Source organism: Xenopus laevis, chromosome 8L (genome assembly GCF_017654675.1).
Source record: "Xenopus laevis strain J_2021 chromosome 8L, Xenopus_laevis_v10.1, whole genome shotgun sequence".
In the NCBI taxonomy this organism is placed as follows: domain Eukaryota; kingdom Metazoa; phylum Chordata; class Amphibia; order Anura; family Pipidae; genus Xenopus; species Xenopus laevis.
In genome coordinates this window covers 133,347,133-133,370,885 of record NC_054385.1, presented here as the reverse complement: position 1 = coordinate 133,370,885, position 23,753 = coordinate 133,347,133, and the positions used below count along the sequence as shown (strand labels likewise).

The 23,753-nt window shown below is 45.4% G+C and overlaps 1 protein-coding gene across 1 annotated transcript in view; it reads right to left on the bottom strand.

Annotated features, from left to right (window-relative positions):
* Positions 1–6,441: 6,441 nt before the first annotated feature.
* npr1.L (natriuretic peptide receptor 1 L homeolog) overlaps positions 6,442–23,753 on the bottom strand; it is a 31,914-nt gene continuing 14,602 nt past the window's right edge. The window contains 20 exon segments of the mRNA NM_001090234.1: positions 6,442–8,184; positions 8,297–8,388; positions 8,479–8,577; positions 8,675–8,849; positions 8,935–9,003; positions 9,076–9,199; positions 10,527–10,673; positions 10,854–11,022; positions 11,424–11,579; positions 11,796–11,955; positions 12,221–12,292; positions 12,369–12,473; positions 14,431–14,508; positions 14,650–14,724; positions 16,108–16,228; positions 17,870–17,954; positions 18,930–19,065; positions 19,139–19,230; positions 20,659–20,794; positions 22,981–23,094. Coding sequence (NP_001083703.1) covers positions 8,122–8,184; positions 8,297–8,388; positions 8,479–8,577; positions 8,675–8,849; positions 8,935–9,003; positions 9,076–9,199; positions 10,527–10,673; positions 10,854–11,022; positions 11,424–11,579; positions 11,796–11,955; positions 12,221–12,292; positions 12,369–12,473; positions 14,431–14,508; positions 14,650–14,724; positions 16,108–16,228; positions 17,870–17,954; positions 18,930–19,065; positions 19,139–19,230; positions 20,659–20,794; positions 22,981–23,094 — 2,268 coding nt within the window. The 3' untranslated portion in view covers positions 6,442–8,121.

Here is a 23,753-nt window from a genome sequence, read left to right as displayed (position 1 = left end):
ATTTCAGGACTGTGGGCTGAGCTGTCAAAATCTGAACTGTCCTGCGAAAAACATGACAGTTGGGAGGTATGTGCAGTATCCTTGTTATGTACCCCTGGAACTATAGCAGGGTGACACCCCAATGTTTCTATATATCTGTAACCTTGTTATGAGCTAAGGGGGCCCAGTCTGAAGGTCAGTTAGGGGGAGATTTGGGGTGAGTGTTTATTTGTACCCTGGGTACCCCTGGAACTATAGCAGGGTGACACCCCAATGTTTCTATATATCTGTAAACTTGTTATGAGCTAAGGGGGCCCAGTCTGAAGGTCAGTTAGGGGGAGATTTGGGGTGAGTGCTTATTTGTACCCTGGGTACCCCTGGAACTATAGCAGGGTGACACCCCAATGTTTCTATATATCTGTAACCTTGTTATGAGCTAAGGGGGCCCAGTCTGAAGGCCAGTTAGGGGGAGATTTGGGGTGAGTGCTTATTTGTACCCTGGGTACCCCTGGAACTATAGCAGGGTGACTGTTACCCCAATGTTTCTATATATCTGTAACCTTGTTATGAGCTAAGGGGCCCAGTCTGAAGGTCAGTTAGGGGGCGATTTGGGGTGAGTGATTATTTGTACCCTGGGTACCCCTGTAACTATAGCAGGGTGACACCCCAATGTTTCTATATATCTGTAACCTTATTATGAGCTAAGGGGGCCCAGTCTGAAGGTCAGTTAGGGGGAGATTTGGGGTGAGTGTTTATTTGTGCCCTGGGTACCCCTGGAACTATAGCAGGGTGACACCCCAATGTTTCTATATATCTGTAACCTTATTATGAGCTAAGGGGGCCCAGTCTGAAGGTCAGTTAGGGGGAGATTTGGGGTGAGTGTTTATTTGTGCCCTGGGTACCCCTGGAACTATAGCAGGGTGACACCCCAATGTTTCTATAACCTTGTTATGAGCTAAGGGGGCCCAGTCTGAAGGTCAGTTAGGGGGAGATTTGGGGTGAGTGCTTATTTGTACCCTGGGTACCCCTGGAACTATAGCAGGGTGACACCCCAATGTTTCTATGTATCTGTAACCTTGTTATGAGCTAAGGGGGCCCAGTCTGAAGGTCAGTTAGGGGGAGATTTGGGGTGAGTGCTTATTTGTGCCCTGGGTACCCCTGGAACTATAGCAGGGTGACTGTTACCCCAATGTTTCTATATATCTGTAACCTTGTTATGAGCTAAGGGGGCCCAGTCTGAAGGTCAGTTAGGGGGAGATTTGGGGTGAGTGTTTATTTGTACCCTGGGTACCCCTGGAACTATAGCAGGGTGACACCCCAATGTTTCTATGTATCTGTAACCTTGTTATGAGCTAAGGGGGCCCAGTCTGAATGTCAGTTAGGGGGAGATTTGGGGTGAGTGCTTATTTGTACCCTGGGTACCCCTGGAACTATAGCAGGGTGACTGTTACCCCAATGTTTCTATATATCTGTAACCTTGTTATTAGGGTCCCCTGAGTCCCCACTCCGGCAGCAATAATCACTTTCCCCCAGTCTAGATAGAAAGTATTTAACCTTGTTACTTGTAGGTCCAGAGATGTTGTTGGCCGCTTCCCCAGGACTCTTTGTTCAGAAGTCCCATCACGTGTGTTAGTTCAGTGTAATGAGTTTCCTGGAACAGTTGAACATTCGCACATCTCATTGGGGAGCAGGTCAGGAACAATCGAGTCCAATTTATCATGTAATTATATTATTATTATGTAACTTCTGATAGATCCACATCTGATATTGTGTCACCTACACTGTAAAATCTGTGCAATTAATGATGTGGGTGAATAACGGGCCCCTCTTCCCTCCAGTCTTGTTCTTCTGCCTCAGCTGGAGTCTCACCCACAAGGTGCCCAGTAATGTTCTGCGGGTGGGTGAGACCCTCAGGGAAAGCTACAGGAGAACCCGAGCTGCTCCCAAGTTCCTCAGTATTTATCAGTCTAACCTAAAACTTGGCCATCTCTTGACCCTGCTCTATTTTAGCTATTTCACCTGAACATCTTGACCTTTCACTCAAAACCCCTAGTTCTGACCCTGGTCCATTTCAGTGCTGCCCTGCTGAGGTTCCTACCAGTCCTCTCTCTGCCCTGCCATCTACATCTCACCTTGGCACCCCAGGTGTGGTAAACCATTGAGAAACATAGGGCCACCACCATGGTGGACAGGTGGGAATCCTGTAAGAGGGCAGGACAGAAACATGGTTCAGATAAGTGGACCCAAAAAAGAGGCATGGCACACCTTGGAATAGGAGTGGTTTGGGCTGATGGGGGGGGGATGTTGGACTATAATGGGGGTATGATCACACAATTGACTGGCAGTGCTGAGTTAACAACACACAGATACCCCCAGGTCCTTCTCCATCAAGGATTTGCCCAACTTCAGTTGGATCCTATTCTGTCCCCTTTCTCAAGAGTCAGGCGGATGGATGAGCTCATTTCTGTTGGTACCAGGGCAATTTGTCTCTTTGGGGGGCACAATCAATTCTTCTCCCTCTCTCTCTGTATTTATTGTACCAGGATACAAGTGGCATGAGAGCGGCTCCTCTTACGCACAGACTCTTCTAGATTTTACCTCTCCCCTAATTGCCCGACCTGCTGTGCTGAATTAGAAATCTCTGAATTACTGCCCGACGGGGGGAGCCGGCTCTTATTTATCTGCTCCCTGGATCTATTATCTGCACACTCCCTGGATCTATTATCTGCACACTCCCTGGATCTATTATCTGCACACTCCCTGGATCTATTATCTGCGCACTCCCTGGATCTATTATCTGCACACTCCCTGGATCTATTATCTGCGCACTCCCTGGATCTATTATCTGCGCACTCCCTGGATCTATTATCTGCGCACTCCCTGGATCCATTATCTGCGCACTCCCTGGATCTATTATCTGCGCACTCCCTGGATCTATTATCTGCGCACTCCCTGGATCTATTATCTGCGCACTCCCTGGATCTATTATCTGCGCACTCCCTGGATCTATTATCTGCGCACTCCCTGGATCTATCCCTGGATCTATTATCTGCACACTCCCTGGATCCATTATCTGCGTAAAAGGGACTCTCATTCGCCTCCTGCTTTATTACCTAGCGGCTCTCAGGCTGCGGCTGCCATTGTTTTTAATTAAACTTGAGACACGTGCGCCCATAAACATGTCCAGGGGGCAGAGTCCTCCAATCAGATGGGGCATTAGGGTAACCAGGGACAGGGAAAGGGTCAGACGAGGAGGGAAATCAGGGCTCAATGATGGGACAAGGAGTAGGAATAAACAGGAAAGTGATGAGAGGGAAGGAAGCAGATAAAAGAGTGCAGAGCAGGCGGATGGAGCGAGGAAGATGATGAATAGGAGCAATTGGAGTGGGGGTTGGTCTGGAGATGCCGAAGGGCCAACGGGGATTGTTTTCTGTTGTCATTCACTGGATGGAGGGTCTTATAGTCCAAGTATGTCCATCTCTCCTGCCTCTAACACATGGTAATCATCATCTGGGTCTCCCCGGGGCCCCCTGTCTGGCCCATGAGCTGAAGCCATTCCTCTTTCTCTTAAACAACCCCAGCCCTCCAGTCATCCCACTCATAGGCCTCCGGGATCATCAGTTTTAACCTCCTCTTATCCAATCATCAGTGCTCTACATCCGATCTACTGAGCTGTGCAGGCTCACTTTATGGTTATGGTTTAATTGTCTCTGTCTCTATATATTAGGTACCTATCTAGTGTTACCAATCCCTATTTCTGTAGGGAAATGAGAGAGAGCAGACAGTAACCCTTCCAACACTTTCCTCTTGTCTCTATATATTAGGTACCTATCTAGTGTTACCAATCCCTATTTCTGTAGGGAAATGAGAGAGAGCAGACAGTAACCCTTCCAACACTTTCCTCTTGTCTCTATATATTAGGTACCTATCTAGTGTTACCAATCCCTATTTCTGTAGGGAAATGAGAGAGAGCAGACAGTAACCCTTCCAACACTTTCCTCTTGTCTCTATATATTAGGTACCTATCTAGTGTTACCAATCCCTATTTCTGTAGGGAAATGAGAGAGAGCAGACAGTAACCCTTCTAACACTTTCCTCTTGTCTCTATATATTAGGTACCTATCTAGTGTTACCAATCCCTATTTCTGTAGGGAAATGAGAGAGAGCAGACAGTAACCCTTCCAACACTTTCCTCTTGTCTCTATATATTAGGTACCTATCTAGTGCTACCAATCCCTATTTCTGTAGGGAAATGAGAGAGAGCAGACAGTAACCCTTCCAACACTTTCCTCTTGTCTCTATATATTAGGTACCTATCTAGTGCTACCAATCCCTATTTCTGTAGGGAAATGAGAGAGAGCAGACAGTAACCCTTCCAACACTTTCCTCTTGTCTCTATATATTAGGTACCTATCTAGTGTTACCAATCCCTATTTCTGTAGGGAAATGAGAGAGAGCAGACAGTAACCCTTCCAACACTTTCCTCTTGTCTCTATATATTAGGTACCTATCTAGTGTTACCAATCCCTATTTCTGTAGGGAAATGAGAGAGAGCAGACAGTAACCCTTCCAACACTTTCCTCTTGTCTCTATATATTAGGTACCTATCTAGTGTTACCAATCCCTATTTCTGTAGGGAAATGAGAGAGAGAGCAGACAGTAACCCTTCCAACACTTTCCTCTTGTCTCTATATATTAGGTACCTATCTAGTGTTACCAATCCCTATTTCTGTAGGGAAATGAGAGAGAGCAGACAGTAACCCTTCCAACACTTTCCTCTTGTCTCTATATATTAGGTACCTATCTAGTGTTACCAATCCCTATTTCTGTAGGGAAATGAGAGAGAGCAGATATATATATATATTACTCGTTAGCTGTAAATATCTAATTAAAAGCCCCCAGCAATCAGGTGCAGCAGAGGATGAGTTGGGCTCTAAGAGGAGCTAATTGGTCGGGTCAGTGAGAAGAGCAGAGACAGTGAATGAACAAACTGTTCTGGAACACAGAATAAATCTCTCGCTTTCTCTGCTTCTCCTCTTTATTATCACTAATAGCAGCACCCGCTTTATATCTGTCCTACATTTTAATCAGCCGCCGCCAGAGCCCGCAGGCCCCTCACATAAATCTCTCTGTATCGCCCCCGGCAACACAAAGCCGCGCTAACAGATCGAGATTGGTGCTTATCACTTCATTTCTTAAAGGGAAATACATCCTGCAATTAAAGGGAAACTTCACCTGAGAGCTGAGCTTGGTCTAGAAAAAACTATGAATCTGCCCAATATCCATCATTCCTAATTCTCTGCACTGCTGCTTCTGACTCCTGATACAACTTCCCAATATCCATTCATTCCTCCTTCTCACTGGGTTTATAGTTCTGTGTAACTGTCATTGTGTCTGTCCCTTTCTCTGCACTGCTGCTTCTGACTCCTGATACAACTTCCCAATATCCATTCATTCCTCATTCTCACTGGGTTTATAGTTCTGTGTAACTGTCATTGTGTCTGTCCCTTTCTCTTCTCTGCACTGCTGCTTCTGACTCCTGATACAACTTCCCAATATCCATTCATTTCTCATTCTCACTGGGTTTATAGTTCTGTGTAACTGTCATTGTGTCTGTCCCTTTCTCTTCTCTGCACTGCTGCTTCTGACTCCTGATACAACTTCCCAATATCCATTCATTCCTCATTCTCACTGGGTTTATAGTTCTGTGTAACTGTCATTGTGTCTGTCCCTTTCTCTTCTCTGCACTGCTGCTTCTGACTCCTGATACAACTTCCCAATATCCATTCATTTCTCATTCTCACTGGGTTTATAGTTCTGTGTAACTGTCATTGTGTCTGTCCCTTTCTCTTCTCTGCACTGCTGCTTCTGACTCCTGATACAACTTCCCAATATCCATTCATTCCTCATTCTCACTGGGTTTATAGTTCTGTGTAACTGTCATTGTGTCTGTCCCTTTCTCTTCTCTGCACTGCTGCTTCTGACTCCTGATACAACTTCCCAATATCCATTCATTCCTCATTCTCACTGGGTTTATAGTTCTGTGTAACTGTCATTGTGTCTGTCCCTTTCTCTTCTCTGCACTGCTGCTTCTGACTCCTGATACAACTTCCCAATATCCATTCATTTCTCATTCTCACTGGGTTTATAGTTCAGTGTAACTGTCATTGTGTCTGTCCCTTTCTCTGCACTGCTGCTTCTGACTCCTGATACAACTTCCCAATATCCATTCATTCCTCATTCTCACTGGGTTTATAGTTCTGTGTAACTGTCATTGTGTCTGTCCCTTTCTCTGCACTGCTGCTTCTGACTCCTGATACAACTTCCCAATATCCATTCATTAGTTCTGTATAACTGTCATTACTATGAGGAGCTGCAGATTTCTGGTAGAACAGTGAATTATTAGCAGATATGTCTGGATCCCAATCTGAATCTGGAGCATCCCTAGGGCAAAGTGCGGAATTGAACACAATTTATCATGTATTAAGCCCACAATGCAGATTATTGTACAATATTTAGGCACAGACAAGGTAAAGATGTGGGTCCACTTGCAAATTTGAATGTGAATGGCAACCCTAAAATTCCAAACAAAATGCATCCCCTTTACTATACTTAGTTGTGCAGTTCCCCTTTAAGTTTCCGACTAAGCCTCCTGGCTCCATAGGAACTGATGGGGGTTGCACGTAATCCACGACCCCCCTGACCCGTCTCCCCATGGGTAGCGATTGCTCCAGGCCTGCGGAATGTCACCGTATGGGGGAACAGATGTTCTGCTGGAGACAGACATTCCCTACACCTCATCCGCTCCAGTCTCAGGAAAAAAACCTGGCGTTTAAGATCCCAACTCCTTTTATCTTTCCGTGGAATTTTTATCTTGTCTCTTTCATATTCCGCATTCTGCTCACATCTCGGCCCATTCCAGCACGGATCATTGCTCTTAATTCACAAATGCCCACATGCTTCTATTTACTGACGCCAGTCTTCCTTATGTGCTCCCTTCTGCCTCCCTATTAGCTGCATTAGAGTGTAAGCTGTTCAGGCAAGGGCTGTGTGATGTCACAGCATTTCTTTTCTATTATAACAACCCTGGCCCCTGTTTACTAAGGACATTGCATTCTCTCAGGCCCCTATCTCAGCTGGAATGGTGCCCCCCATGGCTCAGGAGAGGAGGGATATAAGGACAGGGAGCAGGGTGGGAGCATTTGTAGTTCAACAACAGCCTGCTGACTGGAGGAGTGAGGGGCAAAGCTTTAGGAAGGAGGGGATTAAAGAGGGGGAAGCTTTCATCTAAATGCTCTTTATTCTCCGCAGCAGCAGAACATGTTCCTCAGGAATAAATTGGCCAATTACTGCAGTCGCCTATTGACAGAATGATTGGGAGAAGCGCGGGCACAGACGGGCAATGAACTGGCAGCTAGAGGGGCACTGTGATTAGTGAGCTGGCAGCTAGATGTATATTCAGACCGGGAGATTATTAAACCAGATGAGCAAGGAGACTAAACCATTCACACTCCGCCGCCATGTTTTTCCCAGCATGCCGAGAGATGGTTCTGCCAGGGGCATCTCATGGAAACTGCCACCAAAGCAACAGAGAGTTGGCACAACAGATGGTGTAAATAATGGCGGCCACCAGGGGGCAATACATTACCCAGCAGCCCTCGCCAGCCTGCGCTGAACTACACCAATAAGAAAACCACATTTTATCTGCCCTTTCCCACTGAGCATTTACGGGCACCACCACTACCCAGTTCAGAAATCTTTATGGCAAGGTGTTTCACATTTGTGGGCTCTACACGGGAATCCCCTCCTGACTGTGCCCAGTTCTCATGCCCGTTCTACAGGCGGCACAGTGGGGGGGTCTCACAATCAGTCCTGGTAGCTCCATCATACAAACCAGCACCCCCAATTGGTCCTCTCGTGGCATCCGAATCGACGTGGAGTCCTGGGTCACATGGTTCCATTTGGCATCAGCTTGAGACACTAAACACTTTAAATGGGTCCAGAGATTCCCCCACCAGTACCCCAATAATGTTCTCCATTGGGGATGAGGAGGAATGTAGTGGCCACAACCCATAGATAAAGTAAGTTGAGGGGATTGGGGACCCCCATTGTCACAGGTCTCTATAGAAGAGCCAGTCCTTGTCACCCATGTGTGATGCTGGCGCACTCCCCCTGCAGCCAATACGTTCTCACCTTGCCTTTGCCCTGGGGAAACAAGAGCCAATGAGAAGGGAGAGCCATGGGGAATAGTGAGATCAGTGTGTTATATATAAATATCTCTATGGTGGAACATTGGGAGTCCTATTGGTGTCATTACCTTCATCTCCACGTCTCCCCTCAGCTCCAGAATGAAGCAGTTCAACTCCTCCAGGACACTGTGTGTGGCCGTAGAGACATGAATCTTAAGGGCTGTAATAAAGAGAATCATGTGTTTATATACTGGGCTTGTGCTTCTCCAGCTACAGACGCTGGGAGTTGTAGTTCACGCACGGGCCTCACCTTCCCCATTGGATTCCATGCGTGACGCTGTGTTGACTGTGTCTCCAAACAAACAATAACGAGGCATTTTCAGTCCGACGACCCCGGCGCAAACAGGACCTGGGAAGGGGGTGACATGAAGAATGAGATAATGGGGTGCTCTCCCCCTGTCTTCCCTAGCACCCTGTGAATTGAGACTCCGCCCACTGTTTCCCACCTGTGTGGATCCCAATCCGAAGTCGCAGTTGCTGATCAGGCCGGTGGCGGATTTTGAAGCTTTTAACGGCATCCAGCAGGGCGAGGGACATGCGGGCGATTTCTCGGGCGTGGAGTTTCCCATTCCGTACGGGCAGCCCGGACACTACCATGTAAGCGTCACCAATGGTCTCCACCTGGGAGCGAGAGGGAGTGTGAGGGTGAGTGTGAGTGTGAGTGTGAGGCAGGGTGAGGGCAGGGCACAATGTTCTCGTTTCTTACCTTGTACACATCGAAATTGTCTATAATGGCATCAAAGCAGGTGTACAAGTCATTCAGCAGCGTCACCACCTGAAACATAACTGTGTTATTATGGGCTCAGATCGCCACAGGGGTTCACTCAGCTGCAAAGTCTTGGGGTACCTGCATTGGGGTGCTCTCTGCTGATAGTGCTGTGAACCCCACAATATCACTGAAGTAAATGGTGACGCTGTCAAAGGCTTCGGCCTGTACGGTCTCCCCTCTCTTCAGCTGCTCAGCCACCGAGCTGGGGCAACAAAGGTGGGAGAGTCAGACTTACAGGGCTAAAGAGAGATTAGAGGGGTGCTGGGAGGATTATGAGAGATTAGAGGGGTGCTGGGAGGATTATGAGAGATTAGAGGGGTGCTGGGAGAATTATGAGAGATTAGAGGGGTGCTGGGAGGATTTTAGAGGGGTTCTAGGAGGATTAAGAGAGAGTAGAGATGGGATAGGAGTATTAAGAAGAGATTAGAGGGGTGATAGGGGTCATTTAGATGGACAATAAGAAAATTATGAAAGATTAGAAGGAGGCTGTTAGGACTAAAGAGAGATTAGTGGGGTGCTAGGAGGATTTTAGAAGGGTTCTAGGAGGATTAAGAAGGAGTAGAGGGGAGTTGATAGATTAAGAAGGGATTAGAGGGGTGATAGGGGTAATTTAGAGGGGTGATAAAAAAATTAAGTAAGATTAAAAGGGGGCTAGTAGGACTAAAGATAAATTAGAGGGGTGCTAGGAGGATTTTAGAGGGGTTCTTAAAGGATTATGAGAGATTAGAGGGGTGCTGGGAGGATTTTAGAGGGGTTCTAGGAGGATTAAGAGAGAGTAGAGATGGGATAGGAGTATTAAGAAGAGATTAGAGGGGTGATAGGGGTCATTTAGATGGACAATAAAAAAATTAAAAGATTAGAAGGAGGCTGTTAGGACTAAAGAGAGATTAGTGGGGTGCTAGGAGGATTTTAGAAGGGTTCTAGGAGGATTAAGAAGGAGTAGAGGGGAGTTGATAGATTACGAAGGGATTAGAGGGGTGATAGGGGTAATTTAGAGGGGTGATAAAAAAATTAAGTAAGATTAAAAGGGGGCTAGTAGGACTAAAGATAAATTAGAGGGGTGCTAGGAGGATTTTAGAGGGGTTCTTAAAGGATTATGAGAGATTAGAGGGGTGCTGGGAGGATTTTAGAGGGAATCTAGGAGGATTAAGAAAGATTAGAGAGGTGCTAGTAGGACTAAGGAGAAGTTAATTTGGGGCTAGGAGGATTAACAAGAGATTAGCAGGGGGCTAAAAGGACTAAGGGGAGATTTGACAGTTGCTAGGAAGATTTTAGAGGGGTGATGGGAAAATTAAGAGGGGGAATAGGAGGATTAAAAAGAGATTAGAAGGTGACTAGTAGGACTAAGGAAAGATTAGAGGGGTGCTAGGAGGATATAGAGGGGTTGGTGGAATAGAGAGGGGCTGAAGGATGTAGACAGGGGGTAAGGGGCAGTGGGTGAGGGAAGAATGGTCAGAACAACATGATGAAGTGATATTGGGGGAGTTAAACACAATGAGAGGGGGTTGAGGGGTGGATTCCACACTCACTGGGGCAGGATCTGATAGAGCAGTGCCTCTGCCTTACGCTTCTCCTCCAGGTAGGCCTGTGTGCGGTCCTCCACCAGCTCCTCCAGGTTATTGGCATACTGCTCCATGCGGGACAGCAGGTTATCCAAGATGTTAGTGCTGCTCTCTCTGGGGGAGCAAGTTATTCCATGTGGTTATTCCATGTGGTTATTCCATGTGGTTATTCCATGTGGTTATTCCATGTGGTTATTCCATGTGATTTATGGAAAGTGAAGGAGACCAGGGCAAGGTCAGTGCATAACGGGGCAAATCAAATTGGGGGCACGTGCCAGGACCCAACACTCTCACCTGTTGAACTTGCGCAGTTGCACTTTGATCTGGTTGAAATCCGGCCTCTCGAACTGATCCTCTGCCCAACATCTCTGCATCAGCTGCCCCAGCTCCTGGATATGGCAGTACAGGTTGGTGGAGGGTCGGAATATTGGCTTCTCTCTGCTCCTCACTCGCTCTATGATCTCTGGGGAGAAGGAGATGAGAGTCAGGCGAGTGGAGGTCAGGAGGTCCCTATAATAGAGTCTAATATAAAAGTGTAGACAGCAAGCTGATATGATAGAGAAACTGGTGTGAGGTCTTTATAAGAGTGAAGCTGATAGGAGTGAGGGATCTGATGGGAGTTCTTTAATACAAGGACAAGAGAGGAGCTGTTAGGAGGCATATTTATATATATATATATATTTATAGGAGATGACAGGAGGCAGATATTAAAGTGTAACTGATGGGAGGCTGAATTTATAGAGGAGGTGGCAGGAGATGAGTATTAGAGCTGACAGGAGGCCAATACAAGGGGAGATCTGAGGACAGAGAGGGATTAGGGGAAAAGCAATGACCAGTAAGAAGAGCACGGCCTTTATTTCCCACCTTTAGGACTGTATTCGGCATTGTCCACGTAGAAAACTCCATTGCGCAGGGCAACCTCCTGTAGGATGATTCCAAAGCTGTACACGTCTCCTTTTGGGGTGCCCTGCGGAGGCGGAGTTTCCATTCTTAGCAGCTCAGGGGAGGTCCACAGCTTCTCTAGGGAACAGGGGAAATACAAGCGTGTTAACGAGTCGTCTGTACCCCTTCACCCCACTGCTTGAATGCTAAAGGGTAAATACAGGTTATGACATTTAGTATCTTCATAATTCTATATAGTCACAAGTGTGAGCTCCTTGTCCAAGTAATAAACTATAGGGATTTTTCTAAATACTCCCGCCCCCAATCCTGTAGCTCCTTTAAGGGGGGTCTCACTAGCAAAATAGGCGTGGATGTCCTCGGAATCGGGCGGGCAGCGGAAACTGGCAAGTCCATAATCTGTGATCTTCAGCACAAAGCGACTGTCCACAACACAGTTGGACGACTTGAGGTTCCCGTGCGACACAATGACGCTGTTGTGTAGGAAGAGCATCCCCTGTGGAGAGATTGGGACAAAAGGTGGATTGGGCGGCCACCCCTATAAACAATCTGCCTCATGGGTCTTATGTCTGGAGTCTTTGCAGCAATGCCGTTTAGCAAGGATTGCAATGGAACATTTTATCTGCTTTTACTACTCACTCTGTGCTCCCCCTAGTGGTGGAATTAAAACTCTATTACTACAGATAAATAAATTATGGCTAACGTGAAATGGTCAAAACGTGCGTCTTATTTGTTACCCTATGGCCCCGCCCCCATGTTACCTTTATGATGTCATTAATTAGTGAGTATCTGAACATCCAATCCAGCGTGATGCTCTCGTTCTCCAGAATGTCCTGCAGAAACAGACAGGGGTATCAGTGAGGGGCATCAGTGTATGACATGAGAATACTCTCTGCAACCCTGGGGTACCTGCAAGCTGCCTCTGGGGCAATACTCTGTCAGGATGCAGATGTTTGGGGGATCAATGCAGGAGCCGACAAAGCGAGTGAGGTGTTCGTTCTGCACATCTCTCATCTAGAAGGGAAGACAAACAAGGGTTAAAGCATTGGAACAAGCCCAAGAGGCCCAGCAAAGCCTTAGTAATAAATCATCCAGTGGGAAAATCAGCAGATCAGTCAGGCGAAGGTTAAACTCTTATCTACTGATCTGGGGAAAAGGGAGGCAGGGGAGGGTAGACGAAGGGTGAAATGATACATAATGCAGTAGGTAAAGCACAGGATACTGCAGGCGAGTGGGTAGGCAAGGGTTACACGGCTTCTTCTTAACCACATAAGAAAGAATGGGAGAGAGAAGGAAAGAGTTAAATGTTTCCATACCCAGTTGGAATAGGATGAGGGAGGACAGGAAGAGGATACCCAGTCCCATACCAGTGTGGAAAGGGTGAGCAAGGGTTAAATGGTTCCAAACCCAGTGTGGAGAGGATAAACAAGGGTTAAATGGTTTCATAGGTTGAAATGCATAAGATATATTGGGAATTGTATGTTTAACATATGACAAATGTATGGAACCCCCTGGCGGAAACCTTAACCCCTTCCTTCTATCTCCCCCTCCCTTTCTTGGTTTACTATAAAAAACTAATAAAAACGTTTGTTTTAAAAAAAAAAAAAATAATAGGTTCATACCCAGTGTGTAGAGGGTTAGCAAGGGTTAACTGATTCCATAAGCAAAGTGGATAGGATGAGACAGGATGGACAAGGTTAACTGGCTCTGTAGCCAGTGGAATAAGGATACGAGAGGATAGGCAAGGGTTAATTGGTTCCAAACCCAGTGGGAAAGGATTATAGCGGCCAGACCGGGGTTATATAATTCCATGTCTAGTTGAAAAGGATGAGACTGGGAGGCATGGGTTAAATAGATCCATAGCCAATGGAGAAAGGATGGGTGAAGAAATGCAAGGGTTAAATGGTTCCACGTCCAATGGGGAAACGTTTGAGTGAGCAGGTAAGTGATGTATAGTCCCATATGCGTGGGGGGGGGGTGAGAGAGGGACCCACACCACTCGTATCCCATGGAATTAACCCCCCCCCCCCAATTGTTCTGCTGCAAAGGTTTTGTCTTGTCCATGGGGGGGGGGAGCGAGAGAGTTGGGGGGGTGGAAGTGATTCTCCCTCCGGGGCGTCTGGACATTACAAACATTAGTGAAATGTCAGGGCCGGTTCTGATTAATATTGGGCCAGAGCAAATAACAAAGGGGGGGAGAGAGAGAGAATGAGGGAGAGAGAAAGAGAGAATGAAAGAGAGAGAATGAGAGAGAGAGAGAGAATAAGAGAGAATAAGAGAGAATGAGAGAGAGAAAGAGAGAGAGAGAATGAGAGAGAGAAAGAGAGAGGGAATGAGAGAGAAAGAATGAGAGAGAGAAAGCGAGAGGGAATGAGAGAGAGAGAGAGAGAAAGGGAGAATGAGAGAGAGAATGAGATTGAGAACAAAAGAGAGAAGAACAAAGAGGAACCTCAAGAAGATTCTCCTCAGTAGTAGTAGTAGTTGTGTGACTTCAAATCCCACCACCCTCCCAAAAGTAATTTCTTTTACTCAAGTTGCTTGAGAGTCCAGTGGCCCCTAAAAACTAATATCGAAAGACAGAAAGATGTGGAAGCAAAAGACAGCTCAGGAAATCCCAACTTTCTGACTCTCCACACAGCAGGACTCAGCTGGACTCTCAGGAATGAGGGAATCTGCATAGGGACATGTCTAAACACGTGTTGAGTGAGGAGAGGGCCTGCACTGACCATCCCACTGGGGTTAAGTGGAGGGGAGCCCAGACCATAAAACCAAGTTGTTTATAGGATTTTGTGAATCGTCAGCAGCTTTTCCCTGGGTCGGGAGCCAAGGAAGTGTCTACAATGAGACAGGTCCCAGATGGTCAGCACTGGGCAGAGGAAGGGAGGGTTACATTGCTGCTCTAGTCACTTGAGATGAAGAGATTACGGGTTCCAGATCATTTAGTGGTCATCAGAAGAAGCTTGTTCCTTACATGTTTCAGCTCAAACAGGACATTGCGAGTCAACTCTATCCGCTTGCGGTTTATGTGCTTAACTGCGATGATGTTGCCCTGTGGGGAGAGGATGGGTAGAGTGAGATGGTGGGGTGTCCTACAGAATTGGTCTCCACTAAGAGGATTCTAATTACCATCCACAATAAATGGTCATAAGACATGGGGATGACGATGGACACAAGAATCAAAGGATCTTACCTTGTAATATGCAGTCTTGGCATAGATTTGGAATTGACCTTCTGTGGTGATCAGGGAGCCATAGTTGGAGCCTCTCTGTGGATAGAAACACACATTTATATAGTACTCTAGATATTTATATCCCCATGCAGGAAGGGGCCTGATGGCTCTACATGGAGCATGGCTATCTAGACGGTTTAAGAATTTAAGGAGGGACGTACAGCAGTCAAGGTTTGGAGGCAGCAGTTGCGTTGGGCTGGGTGTGATGAAGTATGAAGGAACCATTGAGTTGAGTTCAAGATGAGGAACATAAAGAGGCAGATACATCAAGAATGAATGTGTTGACGAAAAGATAAAGATTATGAAGTTAAACAAGATGAGGAAGACATAATGATAGATGAGATGAAGAAGATCATTATAATAAGGTAGAATGAAAAAAAGAAGTGGAGATGTATTGGAATAACAGAGACAGAAGTAGAAGAAAGAGTTTAGAGTCAAAGGTTGGTTGAAGACGAGTAGATGTTGTAGATCAAGAGACGAGAAAGACCAAGCAGACAGAGCTAGTAAGTTTGAGTAAAACGATAGGGATGTTGCAGTGGAGGAGGTCAGTAAGACCAACGTAAAGAGGCAGAATATGATGAAGTGTTGGTAAAGGGGCGAAGAAGCCAGGGAGACATGAAGACTTGGAGATGATGTGCGGATTCAATGAAGGGGCAAGGCTGGTGGGATGAAGCTGGTCTGATAAGGTCTCCCAGCATTACTGCTCAAAGACCTTCCATTAAGTCTCTGGAGAAGGAACCTGCGGAGTGTAACCTGAGTAGAAGACATTGTCCCTTGCTGGTCACCTAACCTGCTCTGTTGGACATATGGGACAGTTGTAGTTTTGCAATGCTTGATGGGTATTTTCCATCCAGAATTAAGGCAGCCAGCAGCTCATCTTTCCTCACTCTGAGAAGAAACGGACACCCTCCCTGCCTTAGCACCCTCCCCCTGGAATATCAAGCGTCTGGCCTGACCTTTTCATTAGCGCTTGTCAGGAAACAGGATGGGTAAAGCGGGTGCCATGGGAACATGCCAGGATGCAATGCCAGGCAGCTGGTGCTTTGCTAATTCTATTTACTGAATGGCTCACAAGAGGAAACAGGACAATAAGGGGCACACCCACACTCCAAAACTGGCCAATGGGGGGTTCCAACCTTCAACCTTTAGTCATTGGCAGGTCCCAGTGGTCTAATCACCCATTTTGAGATTTTTTTTGGGGTGTGCAAGGAGGCACTGGTAGGAGTTCAAGTTGGGAAGTCCTGTTTTTCAGCTCAGGTTGGTGGGGATCTTCTGGAAGTGTAGGTGGTGGAGGCAAGTTGAATTGGGTTTGAGGAGGACTCTCCTTCCTACAACCACAGCAAGATGAATATGGATGGCGAAGGAAAAGGGAAGCCCTATGTATTGAGAAGATGTTGCTAGGGGTCGGGGGGTTGTTACCAGTGATAAGGTAAGTTTGCTGCCTGCCCTGCGCAAGTTCTTCTCCAAGTTGCTGCTATGGATGTCCTCCCAGCGGATTCGCCACAGCTCTGCTGCCAGTTCCTTCTCCAGCCGGAGCTTCCTGCGGGGGGAGGAGCCAACAAGATGTTTCGCTTGCGATCATTCGTAATAAAAGGCAAATTGCAAATATCTGGATTCAGTGTGAATTTATTTAAGGAAAATGAAAGGTGATTCATTTTTAGTTGTATTTCCCCTTTAAGGCCAATATATCAGTATCAGTGTAGCAGGGAATACAACTCCCCGCAGCTCATTTCCACATTCCATCCCGGCTAAACCCACAGCAAACACTGGGATCTGGCCTGGCAGGTCTCTGAAGACTCCCACCATAATCCCAGCTCCCCCCCAGTTGGTTTGACAGCTGAAGTTAAACGGAGATTCCATCCAATTAGAGCCTCCGCCTGCAGCTCTCATGGTAACGAGGTCACAAAGGTCGGCCTAACGAGGTCTCCCATGATGCACAGCAGCCAACTGCCCCCCCCCATGTCTATACAGGGAGATAAGAATAAAACAACCACATCAAATATTTATTTATAGAGAAAGGCAACTGTTCTGTGTATAAAGATAAAGAGTAGGGGTGAGACTTAGAGCCTGTATATTCAATAGAGATTACCTGTATATAAAGAGGGAGGATAGGGAGGGAGAGATGAGTTACCTGTATATAAAGATGGAGTATAGGGAGGGAGAGGTAAGTTACCTGTATATAAAGATGGAGTATAGGGAGGGAGAGGTAAGTTACCTGTATATAAAGATGGAGGATAGGGAGGGAGAGGTAAGTTACCTGTATATAAAGATGGAGGATAGGGAGGGAGAGGTAAGTTACCTGTATATAAAGATGGAGGATAGGGAGGGAGAGGTAAGTTACCTGTATATAAAGATGGAGGATAGGGAGGGAGAGGTAAGTTACCTGTATATAAAGATGGAGTATAGGGAGGGAGAGGTAAGTTACCTGTATATTAAGATGGAGTATAGGGAGGGAGAGATGAGTTACCTGTATATAAAGATGGAGGATAGGGAGGGAGAGGTAAGTTACCTGTATATAAAGATGGAGTATAGGGAGGGAGAGATGAGTTACCTGTATATAAAGATGGAGTATAGGGAGGGAGAGGTAAGTTACCTGTATATAAAGATGGAGTATAGGGAGGGAGAGGTAAGTTACCTGTATATAAAGATGGAGGATAGGGAGGGAGAGGTAAGTTACCTGTATATAAAGATGGAGGATAGGGAGGGAGAGGTAAGTTACCTGTATATAAAGATGGAGGATAGGGAGGGAGAGGTAAGTTACCTGTATATAAAGATGGAGGATAGGGAGGGAGAGGTAAGTTACCTGTATATAAAGATGGAGTATAGGGAGGGAGAGGTAAGTTACCTGTATATTAAGATGGAGTATAGGGAGGGAGAGATGAGTTACCTGTATATAAAGATGGAGGATAGGGAGGGAGAGGTAAGTTACCTGTATATAAAGATGGAGTATAGGGAGGGAGAGGTAAGTTACCTGTATATAAAGATGGAGGATAGGGAGGGAGAGGTAAGTTACCTGTATATAAAGATGGAGGATAGGGAGGGAGAGGAGAGTTACCTGTATATAAAGATGGAGGATAGAGAGGGAGAGGTAAGTTACCTGTATATAAAGATGGAGTATAGGGAGGGAGAGGTAAGTTACCTGTATATAAAGATGGAGGATAGGGAGGGAGAGGTAAGTTACCTGTATATAAAGATGGAGGATATAGTGATGATCAGGAGGATGAAGCAGATGACTATAGACATGATCTCCAGGATGGTGAAACTGGCTGTAAGGAGAGGACACAGAGAGGTCACACAGTAACACATCACCCCACATTCCCATTCCCTGACAACCCCACATTCCCATTCCCTGACAACCCCACATTCCCAGGCACTGACAACCCCACATTCCCATTCCCTGACAACCCCACATTCCCAGGCACTGACAACCCCACATTCCCATTCCCTACCAACCCCACATTCCCTGCCAACCCCAAATTCCCATTCCCTACCAACCCAACATTCCCATTCCCTACCAACCCCACATTCCCATTTCCTACCAACCCCACATTCCCATTCCCTACCAACCCCACATTCCCATTCCCTGCCAACCCCAAATTCCCATTCCCTGCCAACCCAACATTCCCATTCCCTACCAACCCCACATTCCCATTCCCTACCAACCCCACATTCCCATTTCCTACCAACCCCACATTCCCATTTCCTACCAACCCCACATTCCCATTTCCTACCAACCCCACATTCCCATTCCCTGCCAACCCCACATTCCCATTTCCTACCAACCCCACATTCCCATTTCCTACCAACCCCACATTCCCATTTCCTACCAACCCCACATTCCCATTCCCTGCCAACCCCACATTCCCATTTCCTACCAACCCCACATTCCCATTTCCTACCAACCCCACATTCCCATTCCCTACCAACCCCACATTCCCATTCCCTACCAACCCCACATTCCCTGCCAACCCCAAATACCCATTCCCTACCAACCCCACATTCCCATTTCCTACCAACCCCACATTCCCATTTCCTACCAACCCCACATTCCCATTTCCTACCAACCCCACATTCCCATTTCCTACCAACCCCACATTCTCATTCCCTGCAGACCCCACATTCCCAGGAACTGACATAATCTTCCCCCAAGGATCATGTTTACCCCCAAAGGTCCTTATGAACCCCAAGAATACACAGCAGTCTATACAACATCTATATGACCCCCCCAAGCAGCCACCTACATTTCTTGCACTCGGGGTTACTGTGATCAAATCCGCAGGGGGGGAAATCCCTTGGGATCCGGTTTCCTGGCCACTGGATCTCCTGCCCCGGCACCGGAATGATCTTTCTCAGCGTCCCATTGTAATGAGACACAATCTGGGGGAGACAGTGACATTAAAGGGGAAGTTGCTGAGGGACATGACCCTGCTGGGACCCCCCGTTTCCTCACCTGGAATGTTCCGTGGGCTTCATACATGTCCCACAGGGAAAAGTCATTCTCCCGGTCACCACTGTCATCGATCTTCACAAACCCAGAAGCCCCTGCCATACAAACAGAAATAAAGGGGAAGTTAAACCACAACAACTGGTCACACATCCTACTGTATATATATATATATATGTCATTCAGTTATTAGGCTGCAGATACACAGGGCACAGACTAGTGAGTGTTGGTACAAGGTATAAACTCTACTGCTGCTGAGATCAGACTCCTGTATGGAACCCCTGAAGCCTCCCAGCTAATACTAGCCACCCACACATCCCTCCCGGCCACAACATTCCTCCTGTCTAATTACTAGACTGCTCTGGCTGAGGCTCCAGTCATTAGCGCTGCTTCTAGAGTGGGAGTTGGGGAGAGCGTGACCCCAATCTTATAGAGACAGCAGCAGGGCACAGGATTATGGGACACATATTAAATACAGGTGCAATGTTTTCTCTCTGACTGAACACTGAGTATCACTCATGTATTATAAGGGATAATGTACCCCCTACTGTAAATGATAAGGATATTAGAAGTCACTGAGGGGTTGTTCTGTGACCATATAAAGGCACAAGGCTGCAGGCTGAGTTATACAGGGAACTCTGAGTATCACTCATGTATTATAAGGGATAATGTACCCCCTACTGTAAATGATAAGGATATTAGATGTCACTGAGGGGTTGTTCTGTGACCATATAAAGGCACAAGGCTGCAGGCTGAGTTATACAGGGAACTCTGAGTATCACTCATGTATTATAAGGGATAATGTACCCCCTACTGTAAATGATAAGGATATTAGAAGTCACTGAGGGGTTGTTCTGTGACCATATAAAGGCACAAGGCTGCAGGCTGAGTTATACAGGGAACTCTGAGTATCACTCATGTATTATAAGGGATAATGTACCCCCTACTGTAAATGATAAGGATATTAGAAGTCACTGAGGGGTTGTTCTGTGACCATATAAAGGCACAAGGCTGCAGGCTGAGTTATACAGGGAACTCTGAGTATCACTCATGTATTATAAGGGATAATGTACCCCCTACTGTAAATGATAAGGATATTAGAAGTCACTGAGGGGTTGTTCTGTGACCATATAAAGGCACAAGGCTGCAGGCTGAGTTATACAGGGAACTCTGAGTATCACTCATGTATTATAAGGGATAATGTACCCCCTACTGTAAATGATAAGGATATTAGAAGTCACTGAGGGGTTGTTCTGTGACCATATAAAGGCACAAGGCTGCAGGCTGAGTTATACAGGGAACTCTGAGTATCACTCATGTATTATAAGGGATAATGTACCCCCTACTGTAAATGATAAGGATATTAGAAGTCACTGAGGGATTGTTCTGTGACCATATAAAGACACAAGGCTGCAGGCTGAGTTATACAGGGAACTCTGAGTATCACTCATGTATTATAAGGGATAATGTACCCCCTACTGTAAATGAAAACATGAGCATATTTAGGACTTTGGGTCAGATCTCACCATAGAAGGATTTATTTCGCATGTGGCTGGTGACGGCGGACGCGTTCTTCATGCTGTATCCGTTATTTCGGGTCTCATTGACGGCGTGAGCATAGAGTAGTACTGAGTCATGGAATGATGCTGCGAGGGCATTCATCTGCATACAGGGGGGCAAAATACATTTATAATGGATGTACAGTGAGAAACATGAAGAAGTACAGGTTGCAAGTAACTATGACTGTCCCTAGTGCAAGTAACTTGGGGACAATGATGGAGGCTGGAGGAAAGGAGGTTTAACCCTCAGTAAAGGAAGGGGTTCTGTGCCATAAGTTGCAGTTGGTCGTATTTTCTTGTCATTAACATAGGTTGTTAAATTAGGTAACTATCACATGGGTGTTTAGCTGCAGAAGGCACCCAAGCTCACTATATAGTGAATAAAGTACCCCCTACTGTAAAATATAAGGATATAATACACAAAAGCTATGAATATCCTGTAAATTATATCCTTATAAACGGTGAGTTCTGATGTCATCAGTTATAAACGGTGAGTTCTGATGTCATTTCTGTAACATGACTCACTAAAACGTGTGTATTATAATAAATAAAGTACCCCCAGTTGTAAAATATGAGGATATTAGAAGTTACCTCGGAGTTCCATGACCTGTATAACTCGGCCTTCGGCCTCGTACTTTTATATGGTCATGAAACTCCTCGGTAACTTATAATATCCTTATATTTTACAAGAGGGGGTACTTTATTCACTATATTATACGTTACCCAGGACTTCCATGAACATATATATGTTTTTATACAGGTCATGGAACTCCGAGGTTACTTCTAATACTTTGCAACTGGGGGTACTTTATTTATTATAATCCACAAGTTACAGTGAGTCATGTGACAGAAATGACATCACTAAGCTCCGATTATAACTGATGACATCAGCAAGCTCCGTTTATAGGGATATCATTTCTCTCTCTGGTGTATTATATGTGTATATATGACTTGATCAGTCAAGAGGCCAGGAAAATTCCTTGGAGGGCCCCATCCTGCATGTGGGCCCCGGCTGGACAGACCTGTATTCACATAAGACAGACGGCCCAGCAGCACCCGCTGACACAGATGCACCCCCTGTTGTGAATAAAACACACACTCCCCACAGTGAGCGCACACTCACAACAAGCACTTCCTTCCTTCCCCCCCACACTTTGCACTGACACTGGCCCAACTGGCTCCTGTCCTACATTCTCCCTTTGTCTCTCGGCCAGCGGCCGGTAATGAAGCTTTTCCTGCTGACGTGCCCCTGTCCCCCCCTTGTGTCACATACAATTGGGACTAGAAGTGGGGGGCGGGGGTCCTGACAAACACACACAGCTGAGGCTGAAAATGGCACTTGAGAAAATAAACAATGAAGCTTAAGGAGAGCCGATTCCTTTGCTGCTGTTTAAATCTCCTTTCCTCCACTTGTTTAGGAGGCTCTTAAAGGGGCGGTTCACCTTCAGGTTAACTTCTAGTATGCTATAGAATAGCTAATTATAAGCGAGTTTTCAATGGGTCTTCATTATTTTTTTTTAATAGTTTTTTAAATTATTTTAAATTATTCTCCAGCTTTCAAATAGGGGGTCACTGATCCCTTTTAAAAAACAAATGCCCTGTACGGACGTACCGAATTCAGGATTCAGCCTTTTTTAAGCAGGATTCGGTTCAGGATTCGGCCTTTTTCAGCAGGATTTGACTGAATCTGAATATTAATTTGCATATGCAAATTAGGGGCGGGAGGGCAATCACATGACTTTTTGCCACAACACATTTTTCCCCTTCCCACCCCTAATTTGCATATGCATATTAGGATTCGATTTGGTATTCGATCAAATCTTTCCCAAAGGATTTGGGGGTTTGGCCCAATCCAAAATATTAAGTATTAAGTTATTGCTACTTTTTATTCCTCATCTTTCTGTTCAGGCCTCTCCTATTCGTATTCCAGTCTCTTATTCAAATCAATGCATGGTTGCTAGGGGAATTTGGACCCTAGCAACCTCACTGCTGAAATTATAAACTGGAGAGCTGCTGAATAAAAAACCACAAATAATAAAAAATGAAAACCAATTGCAAATTGTCTCAGAATATCCCTCTCTACATCCTACTAACAGTTAATTTAAAGGGGAACAACCCCTTTAGGGTTGCAGGTTCTCACTCTGCTTGGGGCAAATACACGCTGGTCTGTTGGGATTTCAATGTCCCCCCTGACTGTAAGAATGAGGTGCAGGAGCCCCAGGGGAAGTGGCCACTCATGGGGGTAATACAAGAGGGAGGAGTCAGGGGCGGGGCTTCACAGACACTCACCAATGTGCTCTCCTCCTTGTAGTGGAAGGGCTCCCCGCTGAAACGATTCAGATTTGCCAGGAATTCCTTGTACTCAGGATTGTCCGGCTCTTTATACGTAATGATCATCACTGCCTGAATGAGACACACACTCAGTGAGTGGACACTCCTCCAGAGCAATTACTCACTCCCCCCCCCCAATCATTTGCACAGAGCTGGGGGCAGTCAATGTCTGATGCAATATCTGTTATTTCATTATTTCACCCAGGTGCAAAAGTACACAAGTGCTGTAACCATGGCAACCACTCCATGTCATCCATTTATTTAGCCCCACACACACAGCCTGGTGATGATAATAATAAAAATAATAATAATAATAATAATAATAATAATGATAAAACAATAACAATGATAATAACAACAACAATAATAATACTAATAATAACAATTATAATAATAATACGAATAATAACAATAATAACAATAATAATAATACTACTAATAAAAACAATAACAATAATAACAATAATAATAATAATACTAATAATAACAACAACAATAACAATAATACTACTAATAATAACAATAATACAAATAATAATAACAATAAAAACAATTATAATAATAAAATAATAACAGTAATAATAATAATAATAATACAAATAATAATAACAATAACAGTAATAATAATAAATAAAAAAATAATAATAATAATACCAATCATAAAAATAATACTAAACAATAACAGTAATAACAATATTCATAACAACAATAATAATATTAATAACAATAAC